At 59.0% G+C, this 10,536-nt stretch overlaps 2 protein-coding genes across 2 annotated transcripts; both read left to right on the top strand.

The window, feature by feature from the left end:
- Positions 1 to 3,723: 3,723 nt before the first annotated feature.
- KLF1 (KLF transcription factor 1) lies at positions 3,724 to 7,700 on the top strand. The gene is made up of 3 exons (XM_058525590.1): positions 3,724 to 3,965; positions 4,610 to 5,438; positions 6,722 to 7,700. The coding sequence occupies exons 1-3, from the start codon at positions 3,879 to 3,881 to the stop codon at positions 6,895 to 6,897; spliced, it is 1,092 nt and encodes a 363-aa protein (XP_058381573.1). The 5' UTR covers positions 3,724 to 3,878; the 3' UTR covers positions 6,898 to 7,700.
- Positions 7,701 to 8,024: 324 nt separating this feature from the next.
- Positions 8,025 to 10,534, top strand: DNASE2 (deoxyribonuclease 2, lysosomal). Its single transcript, XM_058525587.1, has 6 exons — positions 8,025 to 8,367; positions 8,486 to 8,666; positions 8,758 to 8,836; positions 9,165 to 9,329; positions 9,420 to 9,617; positions 9,999 to 10,534. The coding sequence occupies exons 1-6, from the start codon at positions 8,273 to 8,275 to the stop codon at positions 10,385 to 10,387; spliced, it is 1,107 nt and encodes a 368-aa protein (XP_058381570.1). The 5' UTR covers positions 8,025 to 8,272; the 3' UTR covers positions 10,388 to 10,534.
- Positions 10,535 to 10,536: the final 2 nt, after the last annotated feature.

Consider the following 10,536-nt stretch of genomic DNA (forward strand, 5'->3'; position numbering starts at 1 on the left):
TGGCATTCTGTGTGATCGTGCGTCTGTGTGTATGACTCTTGTGTTTTGATGGTTTTCTCTCTAGGTGTAGCTATTTTTGTGATAATATGACTGGATATTTGCGTGTATGTCTGTGTGATTGTGTGTATCTACATACGTCTGTGATGTGGTCTGTGTGCAATTGTGTGTGATTGTGTGCCTGCGTATGACATGAGTATATGCCTGAATGAGTGGCTGTGCTCACCTAGGTCACTTTTATGAGCATTTGTGTGGTGTGTATTTGAATCTGGGTGCATCACGCTTGACCATCTCTGTATCTGGAAGTCACACATCTACCATGACCCACCCATTTCCCAGTTGGGGAAAGTAAGGCCTAGAAAGCAGACTGGTCTTGCCCAAGGTCACAGTGGGCCAGGTGTACAGCAGGGATCAGGACTGGGATCCAGGCTTCCTGATTCCCAGGACAGGCCCCTCCCTGCCCACTCAGGAACACCTCTTACCACATAGACACTCTGGGTCATTGTGTGTGTAGTGTGCTCTGCCTTACATGTCGTCTCTGACTGAGTGTGATGGCAGTAACTGTAGGATTGTGTCTGAATGTGATCACTAGCCTGCATGGCCCCAAATACCTGGGGCCTGGGTGTCCCTGAACTCTCCACTTTCTGGGCCTCTCTTACCCTTAATATCCAAACAAAATGGTTTGGACCCACCTCCTCACAGAGCAGGGAGTCCATCACCTCCCCAAAATGTCTGGGATTCTGCAGAGCTCTTGTTCTTCTGGACACCTCTCCCCTCCTGGAGCCAGTGGCCCCTCTTTCACCCCTTCCTTTCCCCACAGCTCCCTGCCCTGGAGCTGCTGTGGGTGTTGGAGTTCTCTGATGCTCAGGGGTGTCGGAGGGTGATGACAGCATACGTGCTAGAAAGTCAACCCAAGGCTCAGGCCTTGCCACCCTGGGCAGTCCATCTTCCCTCCTGGCCCCATGCTCCCAGGAGCCTTATCTCCCAGCCAAATGCCTCCTCTCTCTGGGCCCTTATCCTGTTGCCTCACCTTTCAGAGCCAGACGTGCCTGTTTCATGCCTCATCCTAAAGGAGGAGATCTCTCCCCACGAAACCCTGCTCTCCTCTCCAGGAAACCACTCTAACTCCTGCCATTTTGTTTTATTGAAGGGAAATTCACATAAAATAAAATGAACCATTTAAAGTGAACAATTCAGGGGCCGGCCCCGTCGCATAGCGGTTAAGTGCGCACACTCTGCTGCTGGCAGCCCAGGTTCAGATCCCGGGCGCGCACGGATGCACCACTTGTCAGGCCATGCTGTGGTGGTGTCCCATATAAAGTGGAGGAAGATGGGCACAGATGTTAGGCCAGGGCCAGTCTTGGTCAGCAAAAAGAGCAGGATTGGCATGGATGTTAGCTCAGAGCTGATCTCCCTCACAAATAAATAAATAGAGTGAACAATTCAGTGGCATTTACATTCACAATGTTGTGCAATCACCACCTCTATCTAGTTCCAGAACATTTCCATCACCCCAAAAGGAGACCTTGTCCCTATTAGCAGTCACTCTCCATTTCCTCCTCCCCCAGCCCCTGGCAACCACTAATCTTTGTGTCTCTACGGATTTGCCTGTTCTGGACATTTCATATCAATGGAATCATATAATGTATGATCTTTTGTGACTGGCTTCTTTCACTTAGCATGTTTTTCTGGTTCATCCACGTTGTAATATGTATTAGAATGTCATTCCTTTTTATGGCTGAGTAATATTCCACTGTGTGGAATGACCACATTTCGTTTATCCATCTGTTGATGGACATTTGAGTTGTTTCCTCCTTTTGGCCATTGTAACTAATGCTGCTGTGAACATTGGTGTACAAGCATTTATTCAAGTCCCTGTTTTCAATTCTTTTGGGTATATACCTAGGAGTAAAATTGCTGGGGCACATGGTAACTCTTGTTTAACTTGTGAATGTTTAACTTTTTGAAAAATCGTCAGACTATTCCACAGTAGCTGCCCCATTTTACATTCCCACTAGCAGTGTACGAGGGTTCAATTTCTCCACATCCTTGCCAACACTTGTTATTTCCCTTTTTCTCTATTATAGCCATCCTACTGAGTGTGTCGAGCTGCCTTTTATATTACTTTTTGCCCCCCCTTGTGACACATGATAATTGTTTGCCTTTTTGTGCAGTGCGTTTGTGACACACCAACTCTGATTTTGTGTCTGTGGTGATGTGTCTACGTCAGGGCGAGGTTGTGTGCCTTATACTATCAGGGTGCTTGATTCCATGGTGGTGTGGTTGTCTGTGTTTCACTGGGTGCGCCCCTTGTAGTTGGGCATTGGCAGCTGTGCAATTGTGTAACTAATTACATACTGTGACAGTGACAGGCGGCGTGACTATGTAAGGTTGTAGGTTTACAGGGTGCTGTGTGTGATTGTGTCTGTCTGACGTACAGCTGTGCACATTACTGCATCATCATGTGTTTGTGAGTGGTTGTGTGTGGCCGTGTTTTATGCTTTTGTGTCTGAGGCTACATCTGCGTTCGACGGGGCCGGGTGACTGCATCTTCTCCAGTCCTGTGACAACATAGCCAGGAGTCTCTGCGTGTCTGTTCAGTTGTGGCTAAATCCTGTCAGTGTGATTGTGTGATTGGGTGTGAGTGGATATCAGTGTGTGATTGTGTTAGGGCCTGTCTGTGATGATAAATTCGATGTCTGAGGAATTGTGTGGCTATAACACTGTGTAACCAGTGTAGTGTATGGTTGCGTCTTAGTGCCTGAGAATTGTGTGTCTGTGCACATTCTATATGACGCACAGACACACAACTGTATGTGCAGGGACTACACAGTCTGTGTGACTGAGGGACCAGGAATTTTTGTCACTATGTAATTGTATATTGTGTGTGTGTGACTATGAACTGTGTGTCTGTGATGTGTGTCCACGTTGCCCCCTCCCTGCCCCGGACTCCCAGGGCACCACAGTGGAGACGCCTGGTGCAGAACCTCGGATCCTCCCCTGCCCCCCCGATGGGGGGCAGCATTCAGGCAGCAGCCAGGCCCAGGGCAGGGGTTGGTGCAGGTCTCCTGCTGGTCAGATACGTCCTGTGGCCCGATTCAACGGTCCCATCCCACCCAAGGGAAGGGATCGCCTCCCCCTGCCCAGCCATGGTACTGGAGCCTCAGCCTCCCCATGCCCCGCTCCCTGCAGTGCCCCCGGGGGGCCGGGATAGACAGTGGCGGCTGACTGGCAGGGCCCCCTCCTGCCACTGAGCTCAGACCCTGGGAGCTGAAAACCCAGGCAATTTCAAGCCGAGCTAATGTGAAGCCGCAGCCCCCAGCGCCCCCACTCACCGGGGACAGAGCTTTGGCTCTGGGCCCCCACCCGATAGCAGCCTCCTACATCTGGGGTGTCTGATAATGCCTGGCTTGGCAGCGAGTTCGTGCCAAGTCCCGCCACCAGCACGGTTGCTGCTGTTTATTGGGGAGGGGGAGGGCTTGCAGGCCCCCGTCAGGGGAGAGGTGGTCTCGAAGCCCCTTCCCAGAACCCCCATTCTGCCTGTCACCCCTTCTCCATGAAGGTAACTGAGAGCAGGCCCCCAAGACTCTCCCTCTCCGGGGACCCACGGCCTCACTTTACCCAGCACCTGAACCCCCAGCCCCCAAACATCTGACTCGGCTTTGCAGACAGGGTCCATCTCTAAGGCCCAGCCCCAAACAGGCTGAGGCCCCATCTGCTCCCCAGAAACAGTGACCCCCGCCTTGCCTGCCCCTTATCAGGGGCTGCAGCCAATCAGCTGAGGGCAGAGAGGAGCCCTCCAAGGGGCCATCGCAGCCTCAGAGCCCACGAGGCCGCCGAGGGAGAGGAGGCCTGAAGCCCAGGGTGGGCACCAGCCAGCCATGGCCTCAGCTGAGACCGCCTTGCCTTCTATCAGCACACTGACTGCCCTGGGCCCCTTCCCGGACACACAGGAGGACTTCCTCAAGGTGGGGCCAGGGAGGGTCTATGTGGGCTGGCTGGGGTCCCGGGCTGTGGTCCTAGAGTTTGGGGGTCAGGTCTGCATCTTGCCCTGGAATCCAGACACCTGGCTAGGGCTGGGGGTCCTCAGCCCAGGCCAGGGGTCTGAACTTGGTCTAAGGGCTTATTTCTGCCGTAGAAAACTGAGGCTGGGAGCTGAACACTGTAGGGGGCTAGGCTCAGGGAGACAACCCGATATCAGAGGGAAACAGCAGATGTGTCTAGGGGACATCTAGGAATTCATCTTGGGAATACATCTTGTTGGGGGACAGGGGAATTCTGGGGGGAAACTGAGGCAAGCCTGGGCCCCCCCCTCAGCCTTTCATTCTTGGCTCTGCCACCCCTTCCCCCATGCTTGACTGTGGCTTCAGATAATGTAAGTCTTATCTCCTGTCTCCAGCTAGACCCAATCGGCCTCTGTCTTTGGCGCTGGTGGGGGGGTGGGGGCGGGCAGTGTCAAGGAGTGGGACCTCCTGACATGACAGACAAGAAAACAAGACCCCTTTCCGGAGCCTGTGGCCGGCCTGCCCCCAGCAGGGCATCGAGCCCCCTTGGCCCTGGGCAGGGCACCCTGTTGTTCACCGAAGCCTCACGCTGCCTCTCCCTCCCGCAGTGGTGGCGCTCCGAGGAGGTGCAGGACTTGGGCCCGGGTCCCCCCGACCCCACCGGGCTGCCCCTCCACGTGAGGCCGGAGTCGGAGGACATGCGAGGGGAGGACGAAGACGACGAGAAGGACGCGGCCACCGCCTGGGACCTGGATCTCCTCCTCACCAACTTCCCGTGCCCAGAGCCGGGCGGCGCGCCCCAGACGTGCGCTCTGGCGCCGGGGGAACCCCTCGGGGCGCAATTCCCGCCGCCGCCGCCCGAGACTCTGGGCGCGTACGCGGGTGGCCTGGGGCTGATGGCTGGGCTCTTGGGTCCAGAGGAGCACCCGGGCTGGGCACGCCCGGCCCCACGAGCCCCGGCCCCCGACGCCTTCATGGGCTCAGCCCTGGTCCCGGGACCCGAGCCCAAAGCGCTGCCGCTGCAGCCGGTATACCCGGGGCCGGGTGCGGGCTCCTCCGGCAGCTACTTCCCGCGGACCGAGCTTTCAGTGCCTAGCGCGCCGGGCGCCCCCTACGGGCTGCTGTCCGGGTACCCTGCGCTCTACCCGGCGCCGCAGTACCAAGGGCACTTCCAGGTCTTTCGGGGGCTCCCGGCACCCGCGCCCGGCCCCACCGCGGCCCCCTCCTTCCTGAGTTGTCTGGGACCCGGGACGGCGGGTGCGGGATTCGGGGGCGCCGCAGCAGACCCCGGAGGGACCCCGGAAGCGGCGCCATCCAAGCGCAGCCGGCGCTCGTGGGCGCGCAAGAGGCAGGCGGCGCACACGTGCACGTACCCGGGCTGCGGCAAGAGCTACACCAAGAGCTCGCACCTGAAGGCGCATCTGCGCACGCACACGGGTGAGGGGACGGGGCCCGGACGCGGGGGGCGGGGCGGGGCCTTGGGCGCAAAGCGCGGCCCGGGAGGTGGAAACCAGGAGCAAGGGGAGGGGCTCGAGGCAAAGACCCAGCAGAGACGAGGCTAAAGCAGAGTGCCGGAGCAAGGGGCGGGGCAGAGGGAGCACGGAGCCGGCCTGGAACCTCAGGAGCAGGGCCACAGGCCAGGCTGTGGTGTGGGAGGAAGGCGTTGCAGAGAGAAGACCTGAAAAATCTGGGGAGCGTTTCAGGGAACTGACGGGTAAGTCCTGGGCCAGGGACAGGCTGAGGAGCAGAGAGTCTGTCAAGTGGCGTAGGGCGGCGGGGCTAGAGGAGGGACTGTGCGGAGGAGATAAACTTAGAATGCCAGGCCAAAGACACAGGGTTCAGGTTTGGGGCAAGCGGGGAGCGGAGTTAGGAGCTCTGGGCCATAACCAGGAGTATAAAGCGTGGGTGGCTTGGCATGGAGGCGGAGCCAGGCTGTGGGGGCGTGGCTGAGGCTCAGAGGGTGAAACAGGGACAGAGTCAGTTTCCCGGGCCCAGACGGAGAAGATGGGCAGAGGCAGGTCCAGGCGGGCAGGGGGAATAGCTGGGCAACAGAGAAGGAAGGGGGGCATAGGAGGAGAAGCCGGCTCCCAAAGAGCCTAAGACAGGGGCGGGGCCGTGGAATAGAGGCGGGGAGGGCAAGGGGTGAAGCCTATGCTTAGGGGTCCGCACAGAGGGTGGGGCCATGTGTACAGACCTGTACGGGGACGCAGCGGGAGGGGCCAGGCGTAGCAGAGGGAGAGCATAATCACCGGGGACAGGGCCTGGGACACAGGATGTATTTCGGGGCTCAAGGCCAAGGCCGGGGGTAGGATTGGGCAGCAGCTGGAGGGTCCCCTGGTTCAAGAGAGGGGCTGGGACACAGGGAGCAGGGCCAAAGCACGAGGATGGGACGGCTTCAGGACACAGGGGCAGGGTACCAGGACACAGGAAGTGGGGCCAGTGGGGTCGGGGACGCGACTTGGGCCCAGGAAATGAGAACGGGTGTGGCGCCAGATGCAGGTGCAGAAGAAGAAGGGTCGGGGTCGCAGAGGCCGGACCTGGGTGCAGATTCAGGGCCCTCCCCTGAGAGTGAGCGCTTCCTTAAATGTTGTGTCCTAGGCGCCTCGCTTGCCTCACCCTTGTCCAGGCCAAGGCTGCGCAAAGGAGTGCGGCCAGATGCAGGGGCGGCCCCGGGGGCGGGGAGGGGTGGACGGTGGTACTCACTGCTTCCTCGCCCCCAGGGGAGAAGCCATACGCCTGCACGTGGGACGGCTGCGGCTGGAGGTTCGCGCGCTCGGACGAGCTGACCCGCCACTACCGGAAGCACACCGGACAGCGCCCCTTCCGCTGCCAGCTCTGCCCGCGCGCTTTTTCGCGCTCCGATCATCTGGCCTTGCACATGAAGCGTCACCTTTGAGCCTGGCACTCGGACCTTCCCGGGGACTGGGGATGGAACAAGAGCAGATCCAGGCAGGGGGGTTCCCTCGGCTGGACCCTGGCCGGGACTCGCGGCCACACAGATCCACCGAAAGATCAAGGGCTGGCCCATAGACAGACCCGGGGGAGACTCCGACGGAAGCTCCCACACATGTCCTCAGCCACAGGGAGCCACACAGGCATCCGATGGTCACGCAGACCCAGCGAGACAGACCTCCAAATAAACGAACTCCAATGGACACTCTGACACTTTGGACAGAGAGACAGGCCTGCAGATAGCTGGACCCTTAGATCGGCTCACAGGCGGCCTCGGACAGCGGGAGGGGGTGTGGGGTGAGGCTTCTCAGAGACCCTGGGTCTAGGAGGGGCTTCATACCGTGACTTCTGAAGCTCCGCACAGTGGCTGGCATCTGCTGTGAATGGTTACAAGGGTCCTGTAAAAATGCTCCTCCCAGATAAAGCTTCAGCGTTGGCCTGACTTTGTGGGTTTTGGGCGCTGGAAGCTGTGAGGAAGCTGTACCCCCAAGAGGTGATATTGGGGAGCCGTACACACCCTCACACCCTCATCTCCTAAACCTCAGCGACCACCCCTGGGCACTGCAAATCTTGCCCCCTTTTCCCCCTCCTCCTTGCTCCCAAGATCAGGCTACATCGTCCTTGTCTCCTGCCTTGAACCCCAGGAACATTCACAGGGACCGCCTCCTTCCATTTAAAAGCCCTGAGCCTGACCCCAGAGCCCTACGTCCTTCCCCTGGCCATGATCCGAAGCGACCTCTTGGCTAGCGGGGGGGGGGGGGGGGGGGGCGGGAAAACATGCAGAATGAAAAGGGTAGAGTCAGAATCACAAGCGACCCTTGAGAGAGCACAGGGCACAAGAGCTGGCTGTAAGGCAGGAAAGGAAAAAATCCGCATTTGCTTCTGACCCAGAAGTCGGGGAAGGAGCGGGGTTCGGCGGAAGAGCGAGGATCCGGATTAGCTCTCATGGAAAGAGACGGAGGCGGGGCCTAGCGGAGGGACGTGAGCTGTGATTGGCCAGGAGCGACCCCCCCCCCCGCGCCAAAAGAGGGCGGAGCCAGTCTAGGGCTCAGTCCGCGGGACCGGGACCCAGGAGGGCACCCTAGGCTGGCCGGGTCGGAGGCGGGACGCGCGAGACTGACAGCCCGAAAGGAAGCCTCTTCCTCTAGGCACCCGAGACCGCCTTCTCAAGTTTCTGCTTCTCTCGAGGGCGGAGTTTCCATCCTCTTGAAGTCCCGGCCCGGGTTCCCAGGCGGGTTTGGGGAAGTGAAAGTCACCCGGGGCCCCAGCTCGTGACCCGGCGCACCGCGGTCCCGCACAGATTCCTCGACCCTAGCCCCATGGCCGCGCTGAGCCCGCTGCTTCTGGCCGCTCTGCTGTGGGTCCCTGTGGGGACACTGACCTGCTATGGGGACTCGGGGCAGCCGGTGGACTGGTGAGTGCGCCGGCGCCGACCATCCCCCGGGGCTGGACTGGATTGCTGCGCTCCCGAATGAAGCCTGGAATTCCTTCTCTTCCCTTTCCTCCATTTCTGTCCATTCCCCAACCTCCAGGTTTGTCGTCTATAAGCTGCCGGCCCGGAGCGGGTCCGGGGCTGCGGCGCAGAAGGGGCTGCAGTACAAATACATGGATGGGGACTCGGGGGGCTGGCGCGACGGCGCGGTCTCCATCGACAGCCCGGCGGGGGCCGTGGGCCGCAGCCTGCTGCCGCTGTACCGGAACAACGCCAGCCAGGTGAAGGGGCGCCGGGCCCAACCTGGGGCGGCACTCTAGGGAGGGCCCGGCCTGGGCAGGATCGTCACCTTGTCCCGTCCATCTTCCCCAGCTCGCCTTCCTACTCTACAATGACCAGCCGCCTAAGTCCAGCCGGGCTCAGGACTCTTCCAGCCGCGGGCACATGAAGGGTGAGGCCCAGATTGGGGCCTGGGAAGGGTTGGGTTTCTCTCTGCATTTTCCCCAGCTAATCCCTGACCTGCAGGGGTGGATGGAGGTGGGTGGGGCTGGGACGGGGGTGGGATGCTCTGTCAGACCCTGGGCATCTGTTCCTTTGTCTTACACTAACGTCCCTTCCCGTGGACTATGAGAATTGATGGCTGTGGAAACAGCTCAGCAGTGGTCCCGACACTGCCCACACCCTCTCCAGGTCCCCTGCAAACTGAGGGTGTTCCTGGTTGCATGTGTGTTTGTTGGGATGCCTTCAGCAGTCCCCCCAATCCCCATCTTCTGGTTCAGGGGTGCTGCTCCTGGACCGAGATGGGGGCTTCTGGCTGGACCACAGCGTTCCACGCTTCCCTCCACCTGCCTCCTCTGCTGCATACAGCTGGCCACCTGGTGCCCGCACCTATGGGCAGACCCTGCTCTGCGTGTCTTTTCCCCTCGCCCAGTTCCAGAATATTGGTGAGTGGGGACAGGCAGGCAGGGTGAGTTCCTGATTCCCAGGCCAGAGAATGGAACAGTTTCTCATTTTTTCCTCCGCTTGCCCTCCAGGCAGACAGCTGAACTACACCTTCCCCCTGGTGTATGACTACAAGCTGGAAGGAGACTTTGCCCAGAAATTCCCCGACCTGGTGGAGGTAGCCAAGGGCCACCACGTTCGCCAAGGACCCTGGAACAGCAGTGTAACACTCACTTCAAAGGCAGGGGCCACCTTCCAGAGCTTTGTCAAATCGGGAAAATTTGGAGATGGTGAGCCCTGAGGTTGAGGGTTGGAGAACTCTGCAGAGGGGGTGTCTGGTGTGTCCGTGGCTGAGGGCAGGTCAGGGATAGGCACTAGGACTCTTTGGGAGCCATAATCAAATGAGAGGTAGACAACCAACAGACCTGGGTTTCTGGCTGTGTGGTATGTCCCCATCTGAAAAATGGGGAGACTGACATCTCCTTGAAAGAGTGGTTGTGAATGAAGGGTGCCTGTAGAGTGTTTAGCAAGGGCTGTTAGTCTTAATGTTGTCATCCCCCAGTTGCCAGGAATTGACAACTGAGGAAACAGAGCTCAGAGAGGGGAAGTGGCCCGGGGAAGCCCCAGCGGTGCCCCTACCCCTGCCCATGCCCTCTTTCCATCCTCCACAGACCTGTACTCTGGCTGGTTGGCGGAAGCCCTTGGCAGCGACCTGCAGGTCCAGTTCTGGCCAAATTCTCACGGCATTCTCCCCTCCAACTGCTCCAGGGTCTGGCACGTGCTGGATGTGACCCAGACAGCCTTCCCTGGGCCAACTGGGCCAACCTTCAATGCCACAGAAGACCACTCCAAGTGGTGTGTAGCCCCAAAAGGGCCCTGGGCCTGTGTGAGTGACATGAATCGGAACCAAAGAGAGGAGAAGCGGGGTGGTGGCACACTGTGTGCCCAGCTGCCGGCCCTCTGGAAGGCCTTCCAGCCTCTAGTGAAGGCCTGGCGGCCCTGTGGGCAGGAGAGCAGAGCCTTCTCTCCAGGAAGGCCCAGCAGAGCATCTGAGAGGTAAGGCTCAGGAGCCAGTTTAGTCCCTTACTAATTGTGTGCCCTTAATTGTGTGCCTTAACCTCTCTGGGACTCAGCCTTCTCATCTGCAAAATGGGCATCTAACACCTGGCTCAGGATTGTTGAGAAATAAAAGTAAATTGGTAGGTGAGG

The sequence above is a fragment of the Diceros bicornis genome, chromosome 30 (assembly GCF_020826845.1).
Source record: "Diceros bicornis minor isolate mBicDic1 chromosome 30, mDicBic1.mat.cur, whole genome shotgun sequence".
NCBI classification, from domain to species: domain Eukaryota; kingdom Metazoa; phylum Chordata; class Mammalia; order Perissodactyla; family Rhinocerotidae; genus Diceros; species Diceros bicornis.